General features: G+C 37.9%; 3 protein-coding genes and 1 long non-coding RNA gene across 4 annotated transcripts in view; 1 reads left to right on the forward strand and 3 right to left on the reverse strand.

The window, feature by feature from the left end:
• Positions 1 to 173, forward strand: part of LOC149045192 (uncharacterized) — a 2416-nt gene extending 2243 nt beyond the window's left edge. The window contains exon 2 of the long non-coding RNA XR_016187107.1: positions 1 to 173. This exon is cut by the window's left edge and continues 753 nt beyond it. This is a non-coding gene — a long non-coding RNA (uncharacterized LOC149045192).
• Positions 174 to 918: 745 nt separating this feature from the next.
• LOC149045193 (QRFP-like peptide receptor) lies at positions 919 to 2336 on the reverse strand. The gene is made up of 2 exons (XM_089205859.1): positions 2309 to 2336; positions 919 to 1994 (listed from the first exon to the last, which is right to left on the reverse strand). The coding sequence occupies exons 1-2, from the start codon at positions 2334 to 2336 to the stop codon at positions 919 to 921; spliced, it is 1104 nt and encodes a 367-aa protein (XP_089061985.1).
• Positions 2337 to 12171: 9835 nt separating this feature from the next.
• On the reverse strand, positions 12172 to 16245 carry LOC149045194 (cell adhesion molecule CEACAM1-like). The gene is made up of 6 exons (XM_089205860.1): positions 15924 to 16245; positions 15168 to 15449; positions 14756 to 14878; positions 13684 to 13874; positions 12782 to 12898; positions 12172 to 12356 (listed from the first exon to the last, which is right to left on the reverse strand). The coding sequence occupies exons 1-4, from the start codon at positions 16243 to 16245 to the stop codon at positions 13837 to 13839; spliced, it is 765 nt and encodes a 254-aa protein (XP_089061986.1). The 3' UTR covers positions 12172 to 12356; positions 12782 to 12898; positions 13684 to 13836.
• A 15-nt stretch (positions 16246 to 16260) lies between these two features.
• On the reverse strand, positions 16261 to 18503 carry LOC149045195 (neural cell adhesion molecule 1-like). Its single transcript, XM_089205861.1, has 3 exons — positions 18128 to 18503; positions 17561 to 17806; positions 16261 to 16646 (listed from the first exon to the last, which is right to left on the reverse strand). Exons 1-3 carry the CDS (start codon positions 18429 to 18431, stop codon positions 16261 to 16263), a joined length of 936 nt encoding a protein of 311 aa, XP_089061987.1. The 5' UTR covers positions 18432 to 18503.
• Between the last annotated feature and the right edge of the window lie 376 nt (positions 18504 to 18879).

Consider the following 18879-nt stretch of genomic DNA (forward strand, 5'->3'; position numbering starts at 1 on the left):
ATCATCGGCAGCTACTTAAATGTACTGAGACCCCAGAATGTGAGAGAAATCGTTGGAAGGCTGTGCTAAGATTTTAATATTAAGAGGGCTAAACTACACGTAGGTGTGCATGACGTTACTTGAGGAGACGTGAAGAATAACCCTTTTCCAATAAATAAGTCATTTGCTGAGAATTCGCTCTAAGACTCGTTCACACTAAACTTCCCTCGAATATTTGCCGTTTAGTTTCTGCGTGAATGTTGTTTTGGTATCAATGCTATGAGAATATGTGTGAAATTGGGTGAAATTGGCGATTTGACGTGAGTACGCGCAGGGCTTAGTCGTATGTGAAATCTGATGACCCGATTCTACCTTGTCTCTCTCGGTCCTGATGACCGATCAACATCCCAAACTGTAAGCCAAGACTGGTGTGGTTAGGTGGCTTCATTTGTGATCTTAATTCCATTAGGACAAACTAATCCACAAAGCACCAGTTTTAACTTATGGCTCGGTCTACACTGTGCGCTTTTATGAGCCGTGATGCTGTGCTGCATTGCCTTCCTTCTTTACGAGCTATTTCATTTCGAACGCAATTTGCATTGTCACGGTAAAGTGAATCTTTTTGTGTTGTTTTTTTTTTGTTTTGTTTCTTTTGAAGGCTCTACTTCCTCCACTCTGTCGAGTGCGGGCCAGATCCCAATTCCCAGACAGATGCCGGGTATCGCTAAGGTTTTTTATGACATGATTGACAAACGGCATCCGAAATGAAAAGAAAAGTGCGAAAATGAGAGGCAACTAGATCTCTACACAATTCTTCATTTTAACACTTGCACATCAAGGCGGTAAAAATCTACATTTTCTATGATAATGATTATATTTTATATTATTATATGTATTACACCATTATGCGAGCCAAATGCAGCATGGAGACAAAACAGGTTAAGTCAACCTATGAAGAGTTAACAATAATCCCCACACAGAACTTTCAAACTGGTAATGTTCTCTTACTTGGACAATCGGGTCTCTGATAGGCAGTCTAGTTACACTTCTTACGCTCTCATTATTCTTGCTGGCAAATGAGATTCTCGATAATGGATAAGTTATCATTCTCTTAAATGCGGCACGGAATTTCTTCTTAAGGTATATCAGGAGCCACGGGTTAACAATGCTGTTTGCATGTCCACACCAATAGCATAACAGTATAAAATAATATGGCAGCGATTCCCGCACACTGAAGTCAATGGCCAAAATCATATGATACGCATGCGCTGGAAGCCAGCAAAGTGCAAAGGCAACAACGACAGCGATCGACATATGAATAACTTGACGCTTGGTAGCATGGGCCCGAGTTCTTGCGTGATTGTTGATGGCAATGCCCAGCAGTTTGTGCTTGTGCAGTGTGTGACAGACGTGTACATAGAGAATGCACATGGTAACTAGGGGCAACAAGTAGATGGTGACTACGATGTAAAGAAAGATACCTCTCAAAGCTTCTTGAGTCTCGCCAAACTGAGTAAACTTAAATTCTATCCCGGAGTTCTTAACTTTGATTGTAATCAACCATTGAGTCATCAGACACATTGAAGTGATCCAAATTGTGGGAACCAAGATCTTTTTGTTCCTAAATCGAGGGAACTTTTGCATGGGAAGGTCAATCCCGAAGAAGAAATCAAAAGCCACGGCTGTTAAAGAGAAGACGGACGCTGTGACCGCCACGAAGAAAACAAACATGATGAGCTTGGCAAGTAATTCACCAAATGTTCCATCGATCCACAGATTGTCCAAAATGATTAGTTCCATCGACTGAGGCATGACAACAGCTGTTACGAGTAGGTCGGCCACAGCGAGGTTGACGTACATGAAGCTTGCTAATCTTCTTGTTTCTGGCCTCTTGTACAGAATATAGATCACCAAAATGTTTCCAACTAAGGCCATTGAAATGATTGCAGTGTATAAGATGGCGAAGGTGAGTTTAATTCTTAATGGATACGAGAATGGAGGCTGCGCCGTGGAGCCTGAAAGAGAATGAAGTGCCATGGGTAAAGCAAAAATAGAGGAAATAGGTCTGCAACGCGTGCCTACACCGAAAGGCGACATAGATAGTGACAGTATGCAATAATAATTATCGGAAAACATCTATTAAACCCAGGCTTTCTCCATCATTGAAGAGTGCATCACTTCTGTCATAAGGGGATATGCACTTAATTGATGGAAAATGTCAAAGCTGTTTGTGCTTTGTGTTTTTCACAAGTATTGCAGCAGCAACAATGGTAGCGTTAGCTATTTTTAGGACACTTCCAGGCGCCATTTGTGAAGGTGGCTTTCCTACCGTTATCAGCCTGCGAAGACGTCAACATTTTTGATCTGTAGCTTCCTAGTCTCTATTGTTTGAAGAAGTCAGCATAAAATATCTGAATACTTGGTTGACGGGATAACCTCAGCTCTAAAAAAGCTGAGTCTTTATTTCACGCAACGTTGTGTTCTTTGGATATTGGGTCTGCCAGGAAAAAAGTGAATTTCAGGTTATCATTGTCAAAATTACAAAAAATCTAGATGTTTAGCACAAAACGGCGCAGTTCAGCCAGCTTGCTTAACAGCCTCTTTCATTTTCCTTTTTTTTTTGTTGTTTGTTTTTGTCTTGTTTTGTTTTTGTTTTTTACTAAAAAATTGATGTTCGATAAAACCTACAAAAAGATTGGCGTAGCTGGGTCCCATTTTAGTACTCATGGCCACGCCATTAGTTTGTTTGTAGTAGCTACCACCAAATGAAAAGCAATTGAGTGTGAGTACCAGTTCGGCCAGACGGAGTAGTGTTTCAGAACTAGGTTCCTTAACGGTGCGTTGATCGAAAAAATGTTTGAGGGCCCGGAGACGTTCTTCATTGGGAATGACAGTGTAAAGAGATGTTATATCCATGGTGAAAATAAGTTTGTTTTGGTCGAGGAAACTAAAGTCACGAAAAATTTCAAGTGCGTGTTGGCTATCCTTAATGTAAGATGGTAAAGTTTTGACGATAGGTGCCATAACTTTGTCTAAATAGCTGGAAATAAGTTCAGTGGGACAACTGCAGGCAGAGACGATGGGTCGACCTGGGTTGTTAGGTTTGTGGATTTTAGGTAAAAAGTAAATACACGAAGTTCTAGGAGTGGTAATGAGGACCCAGCTACGCCAATCTTTTTGTAGGTTTTATCGAACATCAATTTTTTAGCCAATACCACGGCCCAAAACCTGAACTCTACGGCAGCTACATTGACGATTGCATCGGCGCTACCTCCTTTACCAAAGAGGAGCTCACTCAATTTATAACCGCCGTCAATTCCTTTCATCCGGCTCTTAAATATACCTGGGAAATTTTCGACACTTCTTTGGCTTTTCTAGACATCAAAATTTCAATTGAAGGCAACGGCTTATGTACTAGTGTTTACTACAAACCTACAGATTCACATAGTTACTTGTTGTATTCATCCTCACATCAATCACACGTCAAGAACTCCATACCTTTTTTACAGTTTCTCAGACTTCGTCGTTTATGTAGTGACGACTCTGATTTTTCCGAAAAATCAGAGGCAATGTGCCAGTTTTTCGATAAACGTGGCTATCCTGTTTCTGTCGTTCAAGCGGGCCACCACCGTGCCCAACAAATCGATCGACAGGCAGCACTACAAACGGCCGAGAAGGAGAACACTGACCGCATTCCATTTACTCTTAAATTTCACCCTCACAACCACGCAGTTAAATCTATCATTCTTAAAAAATTTAAATTACTCCAAAACGATTCAGAGACTGGCAATATCTTTTCGCAACCCCCACTTATTTCATTCAAACGTGACAAAAACATAGGCAACTTTTTAGTCAGGAGTTCATTTCAAACCAATGACCAATCTGGAACTTTTAAATGCGCTCGCTCACGATGCAAAACTTGTCCTTTCATTCATAACGTAGAGAAAATATCGGGACCCAAAAGATCCATTAAGATCATTGATCACTTTACGTGTACCTCCGCCAATATTATTTACTGCATAACTTGCACTTATTGCAATAAGTTATACATCGGCGAAACAGGAAGACGACTGGGTGACCGATTCCGAGAACACCTTCGCGATGTGGAAAGAAATGACAAGGACGCATCCAAACCAGTCGCTAGACACTTTAATCTTCCTTATCATTCTAAACAGCATATGGCAGTTTGCGGCTTTTCCTTACATCTAGGCAGTTCGGATAGCCGTAAAACACTAGAACAAAAATTTATATTCCAAATTGGCACCCTTAATCCCCACGGAATCAACGAGCGCTTTTCATTCAACTAATTTATTCCTGTTTTCTCGTCACCATATTCCCACCAATGGCGTAGCTCCACTTTCTACATATAAATCCACACACAACCCACAATTCCTCTAATCGCTCTGACGAAGGGCTAACACTCGAAACGTCAGCTTTTTTACCCTTTACGGTGGCTAATTTACGTTTTCAACTCAGTTGTTAACACTAAATTACCTGCTAAAATTGTGTCAATCGGTTATTTCGATCATGAGGGGAAAAATCTGAGATTCGAGCTCAGTTAAAGAAATGAAAATGGAAAATAAAAACTTAGCTAAGAAACCTTACTCCTAGGAAAGGTATTTGCCACCCAAATTATCGAATGATGGAAGCGCAAATTTTGTGTCAACCTTTTTTTCGTCATCTAAGCTATTTTGAAAGATGGTTTCGGCGGATTTATCGCATAACGAGAGAAAAAGATGATGAAAATCACCTGGGCAATAAAAATAATTAAAAAATAATCAAATTGACAAATAAAACACAATGCTTTAGCTTCCCTTGTGCGATTGAAAACCCAGTTTGAAGTGGTGAAATTCGTTCCTAAAAGAGAAAACTAAGATTTGTAACTGCTTCCGTTGAAGCTAGGTGTTATCGCTTCCGAGAAAAGCTGCGTAATATTTTCTGGTTAGGTTGACGATCCATGATTAGTTCTTTTTAGACAGAAAATTACAGTTAGCGTTTCAGTTCAAGATAAGACCCCGCGTGATCAAGATCGTTTTTGAATAGAAGACAAGTTAGACTGTAATCCTCGATAAAGTAATCAAGACCCGCGAACGTTGGTAAGCAATAACTTGTTTTGTGATTATGTTATCTAGCTCGTAGTCGTTACTCAAAGCGAAATTTATCGCTCGTTTTTACTTTTCTTTTGGTTCCTTTAACTGCCACGTGCTGGTTTCCAAAATCGAAATTATTCTTAAGCTATGATCACAATACTTAGGTGATTTCTTTACGTAATAACTTCAGTTTACCGCTTCGATATAATAACGCCCCAAGGAATAGGAAAAGGAATAAAGAAAGAAAAGATCTTATTTGGTTTGGTGTTTATCGCATGCGCGTGTATCAACCCGGGAATCGAATTTGCAACTCTAGCTTGAAAAGAAACATTTACAAGATTGACTAAAGAAAAAATGGGAAAGTGGTTTTCCACCTTCAAAGATATATTGATTCAATTATAATCCCGTTGATGCAAGAGTTCGCATTCCACGTTTACATCTCGTCCCTTTGGCTGCTAACATGGCTAAAGCATGATAACTTAATTACAACGACGTTTGCCCGTAGAGGGCTTCAAATAACAGAAAGAATCTCAAAAAGACGCCGTGTATTTCCAGTCAGAGGACAATCATGAAAGAATAATAGCCAAAAGAGGAAAAGTTTTAAGAAATTACGGGTTCAAACACGAGTTGAAAATGACTTTTCTTTTTAATTTTTACGCGAAACAGAGGAGGTTGAAACGTTAAGGAAAAAATGGTGGGGCAAGCAGTCATACCTGGTAACTTCAAGAGAAGATATAAGCAAAGCCCATACGATTCTGGCGTCTTGATTTACTAACTCACTGCTATCAGGTGTACAGTCTCCAATCGACTGCTGATGTCTAAACTCAAGTAGTTAAAATTATCACTCACGCTCAAAAGAGTATAATTTCAATTGATGCCGACATCGTGTTAAACGATAAAAATAGAACTATATTTAATCTGAAATACTGCAAGGGTTTCCATATATGGGTGTTAGGAAAAAGAATGGAAATATTATATTACTTTAAGCCATTCGATACAAAAATTATAATAAGACGGGTTGATTATTTCTTATTCCTTTTGGCGATCTCATCTAAGTACAATTTCTTTCACCTTTTTTCTTATTGCGGTTGTGAATTTGGTACGGAAACGGTTGCTCCGTTTCTACGGTGATTAGATCTTGTTGTACTATTTTGTGATAAGCTATGTTTTTAATTATGTCAATTTTCTAGTTGTAAATCTCTCTGGTAAAAGTTAACCTCGCACAGGAATTCCTGGAAACTCCTGCTTCTTATACTATTGATTACTTTCAGACTGGTTTTTTTTCTTTAAGTCAAATTCACGATTCCAGAATATTTCTCAAATTTTAAGTTAACACCTTCAACACCTCTTTTTAAAAAAGGTGATTCTGATTGTAAATAGCTTATGCTTTTTCATCTCCGCACTGAATTTGTAATTATATAACTTATGCGAATAGCACGTAGTTTTCTTAGGGGCGGTACCTTGGGTACGCCCCTTCTTCTCCGAATTTTCTGTTTACTCTGTTGTTATATAACAATCCTCTGAGGCTATTTTCTCGTAAACTATCTTTTCAAGCGTAATTTCAATTCTGCCAATAGGTTAATTACAATTTCTATATTATCAATCTTGCCTTCGTTCTGGCCGGTCTTAACCCTAATATTAAGAAATTTAAGGTAGAAGATCATTTTTTGATTGCGTAAACAATTTGAAGGTGCATACTTAGTATGCAGGAACTTTCGTAAGTACTCTAACGTGATTCACTGGTTGAAACGGAGCGATCGCGATGTAAGAAGTGTTATCTTTGGTGTCACCTTTATAAGGTGATGCACAGCATCTTTGAATCAGAGAATATAGCCAAGTAGAACAGTGTGGACTTATGTCGAAAGAAATAAGTTGAACTTTGGTGAATAAGATCAATACTGGGCTGGTTCCCGAGAGTAAGAATTGTACTAAGAGTTCAACCAGTAATAAAGGAAATTCAACTGGGTGTTAGAGAGTAATTCTTCTAACAATCGTGCACTGTCTCTGAAGAAGAAAAGATTCTCTATCTTAGAAAATTTGCTCAAAACAGTCAGGAACAACAACGAAGGTCCTCAGCTGCTTAAAGATACCGCTGACTAGTATGCGTTTTATCGCAAGTTGTGAGAACGTCGTCCCCAGGTTCCAGACCTCGCCAATTCTTCCCTTTCCTCCCCCCCCCCCTCCCCCCCCCCGGACTGTTCTCTTAATCCCCTTGAAAAAACTCTTCTACAGCCAGCGCTGAAGAGTTTTATTACAGTTTTTATCATAATGAGGGGCTAGAAAATAAACTAACGAGAACTCCCCTTTTAGGCTTGGATAAATCTATATATTAGAAATAATAAAAAAGTTGCGATTGTCTTTAGCCGGCATAGTATTATATCAGAGGTAAGATAAATCGGGGAGAAAGCTGCCATGGTCAGTCAACCTGGATTGAAACACTTCAGCAATACAGTGGATCAGAACATTGATAACAGAGGCATTTACAACTTATCCTTCTGTAACATCTTAAAATTATCGAATCAGTTAAAAAATATTGTTGTTTCCTCGAGCGCCGGTGTATTTTATAATTGCGAAACATCGAAAAATCCTAACTGACTCCTTTGTTATCATGATGACAAACTCGAAGGTTCCCCTAGACAAACACGCAGTTCTAAACAGACCGATAAAGCATGCGTCAAAGACGCGACCAGCTATAGCTTCGTCCGTAAGTGTGAAAAGTTGAGAATGTGGATAACTCATTTAGTGATATACATGAAGATGCTATTTCATAGATGCGGCCATCACTTAAGTCTGAGGACGTCATCCAAAAGCTTAATGAGGATACAGAATGGTTTCAATCTCAACTCACTTGTTAATCAATAAATAGCCATAAGATAAGCCTCTAATCATTTTATTGCAGATATTAAGTAGAGTGTTTTATATTATGTTAAATACAACTTATTGTGTTTGGATAGTGTACAAAATTAAACGCTCATACGTGCTCTCATTTCGTCCGGTTTTTAAACAAGCATTCCATTTACCATGGTAAAATTGTTTCCATCTACCACAGTATGAACCCTTTACATGGCGTTTTATTTTTCTCATACGAATCGAAAACACTAAAGAAAATTATTAATTTGAATTAACTCACACTCTATTAAGACGGTTCTCTCCGTTTATGACAAAAGCATTTAATACTAGCAGCAAAACGGTAAATGTCAATAACAATGCTCTCGCTTGTTTTCAAATAAAGGTAACTTGAAAGTTAAACAAATCATTAGAAATGATGAAATATGTAATTTAAAGAAGATACTTCGTCGAGGGATAAGTGCTAGTTAATACCTCACGACTAATTCATTACCAAACTATAAAATTTTTTACCAAATTTCATATCTCCATTAGGAGATCTCTTACCAGGTCTGTTATAGACAAATTTACTAAATGGTTTTACAACACAACAATGAAAAGCTCGCCAAGTACAGCTATCGACATAAACGAGCCGTTTTTCAAGTTAGTTGTTTTTTGTTTCTTTCTTTCTTTCTCTTCTGATTTAATCGATGACGGAAGTTTAATTCATATCTATTCAAATTTCCTTATTGTGAAACCGATTAAATTATTTATTACTGGCATCCTTTAAGAATTTATTAATTGTTTTTTGTGCTTTTATTATTATTATTTTGTGAATCAAGGACAAAGCTTTCACATATTCTTCTAATATTAATATTGGAAAATTTAACTAACACAAACCTAGACTTAGTTTAGCACCGAGAAGTGACGATTATGTACCCTAACGACGGTCACTGGCCCATTTTCCCAATCTCTTAGCTGGGGCCTTCTTTGCAGCTTCCTCACTTAGTCCTGCATCTTCATTTCCCAGATCTTCAACCCTGGAGTATTTTGCCTTGTCATAAGCGCCCATGTCAAGAAGTTCCAAATATGTCTTAAAAGAAAGTAACAAATGGAGTTACACTTTAGCCGCAGAGCGTAAAAACACTGTAAAGTTAAGCTGAAAAGTGCGATCACTTCCCCAGCGTACTGAGAATCTCTGTGTTTTAAAATCGCGGGTATAATTTTGCGAGTTTCTTATTTCCTCTCGGAAAATAGAGGAGTTGCAAGTAGGTGGATAGAACTGAGCCGTTTTATGCCCTGGGGACGATCACAACCGACGTAAATATTAGAAGGAGCCAACAAGTTGAATTACTCGTAAATGGCCTTACGGGCTGGAAAATGTCTCTTGCCAGAAGTATGAATGGTCTCAGTTGAAGCTTTCATAGACTGAATGGAAATAAAACCAATGCTAGGAAATATTGCTTCCAATATATGGGGACAAGGTAAGAAGTTTGAAAAGTTATAACTGAAATGCATGAAATATTGGGAAGTTGTCATTTCTAGAAACAAACCTCCTCACGAATGTATTTGTCCATTCTTTGCCGCAGGTTTTCAAAAGGAGGACGGAAGTCAGGGTTTCGATTCCAGCACCTTTTCATTATATCATACCTGAAATTTAAAAATGATGATCTACTCTTAACTACTTACTAATGGACTATGCGAAGAATACCAATAAGGTCCTCCTACAGGAAACTATTTTTGAGAATAGCATGGGCAATGTTTCAGACTTGTTTTGAGACGTCGAACATATCTGCACTACTTCACTCGCTCTGATGTTTTTTAAATACATTTTGATGTCATAATTGTCCACGCCGTATTTCAGCCGAATGCGGTATGCTCCTGCTTCACATTCACATAACAGAAAGCTTCTCATTGCAACTTAATTGTTTTATTGCCAAGATTTCAGCGATGAGAACGCTAAATGTATTGTCTTCGATCTAAGGTTATTTTTAGGAACACGAGGGTATTATACTAGAAAAGTGCGACTCACAGTTTGTTGTCAACATGATCGGGCTTTGGCATCTGATATCCTTTTGTGACCTCTGCAACTACCATGCCTTCTGACCATCCGTCGTACGGAATTCCTCCTGTCAATGCATAAGGACAAGTGTATGTCACATTCCTGAATGTCTCAACTCTACAATGACTGTGGCTGAGACACATTGTTCCTTCTCGACCTCTATGTATGAGGGAAGCCATCTGCATGTACATTTACATAGCTTGATGATGCCCAAATCAAATTTTATTGAATACAGTACTGTAGTTTAAAGTTTCCTTTTTTCGGTCCGAGTTGATGCTAGTCTCTGATAATTGAATAATGCTTAAGCCATCGACTTGCCGTTTGCTTTGCATTTATTGAGATTAACAATCAAAATAGCTTGTTACATATCAATCTATATATATACATATCTTTTATATATACGTATATTTATATTTATGGCCAAGTAGTATGTTAAAACAAATCTTCATTAAAATAATAGTAACAAAAATAGCATTACTTCTATAGCGCTTGCGCATTGCTGTTCTAAGCGTTAAATGTATTGACTGAACATAGCTTGGCTTACCAAGGGTAACTATCTCATACAGAACGATTCCATAGGACCACCTGACGAGAGTATATCAGAAATAATCTTCAGTTAGTCGCTGAGTGAATTTTGGAATTGTAATGATAAAGAGAAATCCAAAGGTGATCGGTTTGTTAGGTTAGTAGATTAATATACATTACTATACGTACACATCACTCAAGGTGGAAAGTCCAGCAAGCTCTCCCAGCAGAATCTCTGGCGCAGTCCATTTGATTGGCAAACATCCCTGGAAAAACAACCAATAAATGATTTCCGTACAAAACACATGTCCCTTCTTTTTCAAAGCCATCTTTAAAAAATATGAAGCTACGTAACTTAAATATGTTAAAATGTGAAAAGAAAGCTACGTTTGTCGTTCCCTTATCAGTCAATCCATTGTTAGCATTCGTAAAGCTGTCACGGAAAACAGAAAATGTAACTTCTTTCGCGAGACTTTCTACGAAAAAAAGTTAGTGAAATTGACAAATCCCGATGCCCGGGCCAGAGTATTTATTCTGTTAATTACTAACTCTTTTTTGTTTTGCTTTTTTTTGTAGTTTTTGGGACTTTTTTTGTAGAAGTGAGCTGTGAAACCCTGTTGGTAGTCGAGGTACATTAACTTTATGCAGAGAACATGCTGACGCTTACAACTTGTTTCCAAAAAACGCCGCACTAAAGCAACAAAAAAAATGTTTTCTACCTTTTTGGCATTTCCATGGCCATACTTGAAGCTTTGATATGCCATACCAAAGTCCGTCACTTTGCAAACATAGTTGTTATCGAGTAGAATGTTTCGAGCCGCCAGGTCACGATGGATAATCTACCAGAATATAAGGAGTCAGAATATGAAAGCTAAGAACCATAGGTTTTTATACTGCTGCGGCGAATCAAACATCTGAGTATGTTCGAACGAAAAAAGGGCTCAATGTAATGCTGACAAAACCAAGATTTCTACTTTCTTTATCCAAAAAAATTGGATTTTTTTACAACAGCGAAAATAACGATAATGATGACAATGATAAAGATTATAGTCATAACTATGCTAATAATCATAATAATTATGATATAATAAAATGAAATTTAGAAATGGTAAACCAACAGAGGACCCTTTGTGTTCCAAAAAAGGAAAAGACGAGATGGTTTTCTCTTTACCTTTGTTTCCTTTTACAGATTTCTAGGGAGTTCCATTTTTTCCTTTGTTTTGTTTTTTTTTTAAGTGTCGCAGTAAGGTTTTATATACATACATACATACATACATATATATATATATATATATATATATATATATATTATACATATATATGTATGTATGTTTATAGCGCAGATTATTTACACGACTCGCCCCTAGCCAAAATGAACCATCAGCGCATACTCGAGCTTTGACAGCTGCCTGAGTTTGACTTTTTTTTTGGCTTAATTTTTTACCATTCCAGATAATCATAGCTGGAATTTTTTGAGGCTCGGCAACCGCATAATGAACCTTATTCTAATGTCTTTTGGCTCATTTTGTTGACATCTGCAGTGACCTGCTAATGTCAACAAAGAGGTTTATCTACTTCAAAAGCGCTCATAAATGTTGGCCAAAATCCGAGCTATTGAAAAATAAAATGTTTAAATCTGTGAAAGATTTTTCTGAGTTAGAATTGACATGTGACAAGTATTCCACTTACCCCTCGCGTTCCAAGGAACACCATGCCGGCGGCGATTTGTTTGGCAAACAACACGAGATCATAGTTGTTCAGATCCTGAGCTCTTCCCTCACCAAGATAATACCGATCCCTCACTCATCGGCATTTTCTGAGGTAACCAAGTAGGTCACCACATGGCAAGTACTCCATGATGAGTATTGGGTGAACTTAGGTGACGTAAAACAAGAGGAAAAGCAAATAAACCCCATGTCAAGGCTCCTTACTCTATATCAAAGATACAATTGCTGATGGCTTTCTCCATAAAGCAGTTCAGCTCACACAAAGGACTCATTCTTTTAGGATCTAACTTCATCAGAATTTACTTTCAAAAATTTGCTATAGGTTAAAGGGAGAAAGCCAAGTAGCTCCGCTGACGAGATTTCAAGCTATCCGACCGAGATCTTAATGAACTGTCGATGGATATATGCTTTCGAAGAAAAACAGTCTGGTTGTCACAAAAAAAAAAAAAAAAAAAAAGACAAACTTGGCTCCATTAACATCCTAATTACGGAGCTCATGTTAAGAGCTCCCAAGAGGGTTCATTCAGCATTTGTAGTATCGTTAATAACATATACTTAGAAAAGATGCTTACTTTGTGTGGTAACGCAGCCCATGAACTTTACAATGTTTGGCGAAACGTTTTCACCGATAAGTTTCCCCAGCTCAATTTCTCTCATCAAACATTTCCTTCCCTCCTCTCCAGCAGTGGCTACAACAAAAGTATACATTAATGGAGACACGTTCTGATTAATGCATTTGTTCCATGCAAGTTCAAGCCAGAAAGAATCCGGTAGAATTACAAACCTCGCATCTTCTAATTACCGTTTGGATGATAATTTTCGCAGCTAGCAGATTGTCCAACTCATTGACCTCGGCCACAGCTGAGTTGACTGTGAGTATAAAGGCCGAATTGGAACCAGTTGAGGTTTAAATCCTAGCAATAGTTCTTGTTTTCTTTAGTTTTACCATCACTGCAGATGCTTCACATCTTTCGTCCGATAAAAGTCTTTTGCCAGCGAAAAGCGCCGTGTAGTCAGTCTGTTAGACTGCCCACTCCAACCCGGGATAATCAGTCACTGGTAAATGGAAATAGGTCCAAAGGGAGAAAAAAAAACCCACTGGATTCAGCAGCGGATCTAGAGGGAGGATCCAGCGTATCCGCAACACCTTCCCCCCCCGGGGGGAGTGGGGTGTGGCGGATACTAACCCATACTAACCCCCTTCTAACCTATGCCTGTGACCTTTTACACTTCTATTATTGCAGGATCACTTTTATGACCAAACTGGTTGATTATCTTCTTTGTTTGTTTGCTCCTCCCCCCGCCTTCCTTTTATTTTCCCGCGCGTAACCTTGAGCGAGGAAGAGGGGGGTGTGCGTTGGTTGAGAAGAAATTTTGGACCACCCCTTCCTCCCCCTCTGCCCAAATAAAACGTTTTTATAACCGCCCCTGAGAACAACATATGTATCAATGTAACGAATAGAGGGAGGATTACGCGTAAAACATTTAGCAGCCACTGTCCGATTTCCAGGTTGTCCATTGGGTGAACTCAGGAGAGCTCTCCACACGGCTCCGAACGCCCCTCGTCCAATGACGTCTTGTAGCAGGACACGGTTCACCGCAACCTCCCACTCATCTACCTGTGCATTCAATGGCTCCATCTGAATTGCCTGCTCTTGGTCAGGACTAAATATTGGAAATTAACATTGCATACTTTCAGGTTCAAAACAAAGAAAAGTGATAAAAAGAAAAGAGAAATAATCTCTCTTGCCGATAGTGAGAAAACAATATTGTTACTAAACCAAGACCATAAATTATTACAAAATATATCAGTAATTATTGTTATTTAAGTACACTTTGTCAATCGGATGAAGGTCAACAATAGCCCCGTCGTTTGTTAAAATCAATAAAGAAACAGTTGGTTTTAAAATCAGAAAAATTTTACGTGGATTCCAAGTTTTACTTCAAAGTACTAAATCCATTGATTAATCTAACCGAAAATAGATGGAAGGTACTTAAGAGATAAAAAAATTAAACAAAGGAATTAATGAAGCCGACTCTATCAGCACTAGATGAATGTTAATAATGCATCATAAACACGGTAAAAGTAAAGTCACTGCGATATGATTTTTGTTATCGTCATCATGCAATGGGGAATTTTTTCGATGAATAAAAGGTAAAATAGTTGACTTACAGAGCCATAGCTGCAATTCCAAATAATGAATTAAAGGAGATAGAGAAGGTAAAACTGTGCATTAATTTATTAAATCGAATATTCCAATAAAATTTCTGTGAAGTGGCAGAATATTTTGAATTTGCACAAATTAGGAGTGACGCGATATTTTCTGAATTTAAAATTATTATCAATACATATACAGATGTGAAAAAACTCTACATTAGCATTTTTTGGCCGCACGCGAGTAATTCTTATAAAAATATCTCTACTCTTAGACTCGTAGCTCAGTGTTCCCCATGCCCCTCAGTAGACATGTTTAATAGGTTTAAACATTTCCTTCTATTACTTTCAGACAAAGAAATCTGAAATAACACAGAAAAATGGACGTCACCTGTCCTTCGACGCTTCCAGAAATGCCAGGCAATTAGCGAAATGGCAATCGCTGCCGCCACTGATCCACTAATGTAATACCACAAAGTGTTGAAACTTTGCATAGCTTGTGGCACTTGCTTCGCTAATTGTGTGAGATAGATAAATGACCATTAGACAAATATCAACGGTAGTAAAAGTACTAATAAAATTCAAGTTATTTGGAAAAGCTTTGGAATAGCTTGGCACATTATTTAACTCGTGATTGACACCTGATCTTTGAAACGAAATACCTGAAGTTTAGAGAGCAATGCAAGGTAATTTCATGTAAATGGTCAGGTGACCCATATTTGTTTCGTCTTTAACTGACAAACAGCTTTAATCTATTTGGAAATATATTTTTTAATCAGTAAAGTTGTATAACACCAACTTACCTTTGACGTTTATTTTTTCAGAGGAACGGGAGACAAAATCGAGCTTGTTACGTGCCTCACAAGAATAGACACCACTGTCCTCCTTCACAACTTCAGTTATAGTAAGTTCACTCATCTTTTTATCGAGTCTTGTATTAATCTGTGCTCTTTCGGGTGGTGAGTCTCCATCTTTTTTCCAAGTTACATTTATTGTTTCTTCGTTGACGTTGCAGGACAATGTGAGGTTGTCTCCTACTGTGAGTGCTCGATACTGATTTGAAACAACTTGAGCAGAGGCTTTACCTACGTTAAGAAAAAGGCAATTGATTAAAATCCTGCTCCACATTTATCACCCTCACCGTCAGCAGCAGTTCAGTGTCAGCGTCACGTAATTGGCTTCGCCATGGTTATCGTCGGCGTCATCATCACGGTCAGCGTCAGCGTCATCGTAATCGTCATCGTCATCGTCATCGTTATCGTCATTATCATTAAACTTACCTTAAATACGCAGTGTTACAGAGGAACTAGTTTTATTTGCTTTATTTTCCGTTGTCGTTTGGAATAGCTTTGCCCATTATTTAACTCGTGATTGACACCTGCTCTTTGAAACGAAGTACCTGAAGTTCATAGAGTGATACAAGGTAATTTCATGTAAATAGGTCAGGTGACCTATGTTTGTTTCGTCTTTAACTGATAAACAGTTTCAATCTATTTGGAAATATATTTTTTAGTCAGTATAGTATTTTTTTAAGACACAACGGTAACGCCAACTTATACCTTTGACATCTATTGTTACAGATGACCTGGCAACAAAACCGAGCTTGTTACGTGCCTCACAATTATACACACCACTGTCCGTCTTCCTAACTTCAGTTATAGTAAGTTCACTAACTTTTTCATCGAATCGTGTATCAATCTTTGCTCTTTCGGGTGGTGAGTCTCCATTTTTTTTCCAAGTTACATTTATTGTTTCTTCGTTGACAATGCAGGTCAATTTGAGGGAGCTTGTTACTGTGAGTGGTGGATACCAACCTGGAACTTGAGCAGAGCTTTTTCCTACGTTAAGAAAAAGGAAATTGATTAAAATGCTGGTCCACATTTGTCACCCTCACCGTCAGCAGCAGTTCAGTGTCAGCGTCATGTCATCGTCATCGCCATGGTTATCGTCGGCGTCATCGTCACGGTCAGTGTCTTCATCATCGTTATTGTCATTATCATCAAACTTACCGTAAACACGCAGTGTTGCAAAGGAAATACTGGTATTTGCTTTATTTTTCGCTTTACACTTGTAAGTCCCTTCCATCCCTTTTGTGACGATTAAAAATTCCAGGAATGATTCTCCTTCGTGATTGAATTGATTGATACCAGATGGCAGGTCAACATTATTAAAAACCCAGACTAATGTTGGTGTTGGCACACCTGAGGCTCGGCAACTGAAGTTCACAGAGTTTCCCTCGGTAACAGACTGGTTTATTGGAGGCTCTATAATCTGGGGAGATACTTCAATTAAAAAAAAAATCCAAAGTTAGCAAGGTTCGCGTAGTCCAGTTTAGCCCCATTTATCCAATCTTTGATAAAACGAGGAAACAACAACAGCGACAAAATATCAAAACAAAAAACGCAATGTTCAAGCCTATTTTTGACCAAGGTCAATTTTTTTCAAAGGTTTTCTTCGCGTTCAGCATAAAAAGATATTGTTTGCCCTTAAGTTGTCCCAGTTGTCCCAATAACATTCATCCTTTTCTTGTTGGTTGTCGAGTGTGATGTTAAAAACACATATGTTCAACGACTATCAGTTTCCTTTTTTTAACAGTTTATATTGAATTCGAAAAGTTATTAGGCGATGATGATCAAAACAATGTAAAACATTTGCATTCTTAAATCAAAAAAAGGAAAGGAAATGTGTCATTTGACGTTTCCAAATTGCGTGTTTTAATATGAGTTCACGGATAAAAATGTTAGAGTGGACAACAGGATTTGCAATTCCTTAATAGCGGGAGGTGTTTTTAGTTATTTCTTTGGTCACGGATTTAGCTTCATTAACAATCTGGGTGTGTGTAAGTCAGAATCAACTGTACGTGATCAGGTACCCTTTTCTAAAGAAAAAGAGTACTAATGTTGGTAATTTGAAACAAGTTATAAGAATGTTCCTTTAAAATCTCCTTCCAACCTCAATCCTTAATATTTAGGTAATGATACATTCAAAGCCAAGTTGATGAACTATCTTTAACACTAATGAAAATGTATCATAAGATCATGACTTCTTAGTTCCTTGGTCGTCGACATTCTTAGAGGAAAAGGATGAAAAGAGAAAGAAAAAAATAGGTCTATTTAAATTTGGCTTAAGCTCAAAAACAAACGCTTTGTTAAGTTACAAGTTTGATAAATGACATAAACTACAATATAGAGTTTACCTGTGACATCGATCCAGAAGGAAGAGTTTGCTTTTCCATAATCATTTTTAGCAGTACATTCATAATAGCCTTTATCTTTAAACGTCGCTCGTCTAATAACTAAGGTGTTGGTTTTATTAAGTAGCACTCCATCCTTGGTCCAGTTGACATATACTTGTGGATCACCTTTCAAATAACACTCTTTTGTAAATGTGGAGTTAAATGCAATGGTGAGATTTCTAAGCTCATCAGTAACACGGGGTGGAACTGCAAAGTAAGCATATAAATACAAATTACAAAATTAGAAGCCACCCAACGGGCCCCCCCTCCCCCCACCCGCAAAAAGAAAAAAAAATTAAACAAATTAATAAATAACAATTTAAAAAAGAAAACGATGAACAATTTTTTGATCATATCAAACAAATGCTTTTAAAAACCATGTTAGTCAGGCTAAATTACTAGCTTAGGCATGAAACCATCATATTTTTAGAGCAGGAACAAAAGAACAAGTGTAAAGATTTTCCAGTTCTTCGCAATAAATATCTAATCAAGTTGTGTGAAGAATTACTGTACACTTGACGTACACACCCTTTACAGAAATGTCAATGTCTTTGGTGGAAAAGCCTGCTGCATTCTCTGCCTTACAAGTGTACTGCCCTTCGTCCTCCTTTGTTATCTCAGAAAAGAAGAGAGACAAACTCTGTCCTTGAAATGTATTATTCTTGAACCAGGTGATCTGAGGTTCAGGCCGACCCTCCACAACTTTACAAGTCAAGTTCACACTGTTTCCTTCTATGATGAGATTGCTTGCTCCAGAAATATCCACTTTTGGTCGAACTAAGAGGTAAATAAATAACATGTCCTTGGAAAATCGGAGGTATTCCAATATCATTTACACTGAACACGTTAAACGCCGTAACTAAATAAACATTTGAAAATGACACTAGCGCTTGATATGAAATATAATCATCTGTCAGGTCTATACACTCCTATTATCTCGGACCAGTTTACGAAAGACAGAGGGCGCAGCTATTATTGCTAATCCCCACATAGAGAGTTATAGGAGCAATCGATAACCTTATCATCCTACAATCTTGGTTCGCGAAAACGCTGATAGCTTGCCACAGCATTTAAAGAACCGAAAGCATTCCATTCACTTCACTGATGTTACAAATAGTAACAACACACTCGCCATCCATGGCACTGCATCTTTAAAACAAGAGCCCGTGGTTCACAAGATTCCCAGTGAGTAAGGCAAAGTTTACATCTGCGGAACAGGCAGACCTATGCAAGTAATGGTTAAACGAGTAATATGGCAGATAGAGAAACGACATGCTAAG

Source organism: Pocillopora damicornis, chromosome 5 (assembly GCF_964200805.1).
Source record: "Pocillopora damicornis chromosome 5, jaPocDami1.2, whole genome shotgun sequence".
Lineage (NCBI taxonomy): Eukaryota > Metazoa > Cnidaria > Anthozoa > Scleractinia > Pocilloporidae > Pocillopora > Pocillopora damicornis.

Excerpts from the sequence above, each read along its gene's own strand:
- LOC149045193 (XM_089205859.1), bottom strand. The coding sequence starts at position 2,336 with ATGTTGACGTCTTCGCAGGCTGATAACG. Across the intron at positions 1,995-2,308 it reads GTCTTCGCAGGCTGATAACG|GCTCCACGGCGCAGCCTCCA; the intron begins GTAGGAAAGCCA and ends ATTCTCTTTCAG.
- LOC149045194 (XM_089205860.1), bottom strand. The coding sequence starts at position 16,245 with ATGTGGACCAGCATTTTAATCAATTTCCTTTTTCTTAACGTAGGAAAA. Across the intron at positions 14,879-15,167 it reads TGAAAAAATAAACGTCAAAG|CGAAGCAAGTGCCACAAGCT; the intron begins GTAAGTTGGTGT and ends TCACACAATTAG. Across the intron at positions 13,875-14,755 it reads CTGGAAGCGTCGAAGGACAG|TCCTGACCAAGAGCAGGCAA; the intron begins GTGACGTCCATT and ends TCCAATATTTAG.
- LOC149045195 (XM_089205861.1), bottom strand. The coding sequence starts at position 18,431 with ATGATATTGGAATACCTCCGATTTTCCAAGGACATGTTATTTATTTAC. Across the intron at positions 17,807-18,127 it reads CATTGACATTTCTGTAAAGG|TTCCACCCCGTGTTACTGAT; the intron begins GTGTGTACGTCA and ends CTTACTTTGCAG. Across the intron at positions 16,647-17,560 it reads CTTCTGGATCGATGTCACAG|TATCTCCCCAGATTATAGAG; the intron begins GTAAACTCTATA and ends TTTTAATTGAAG.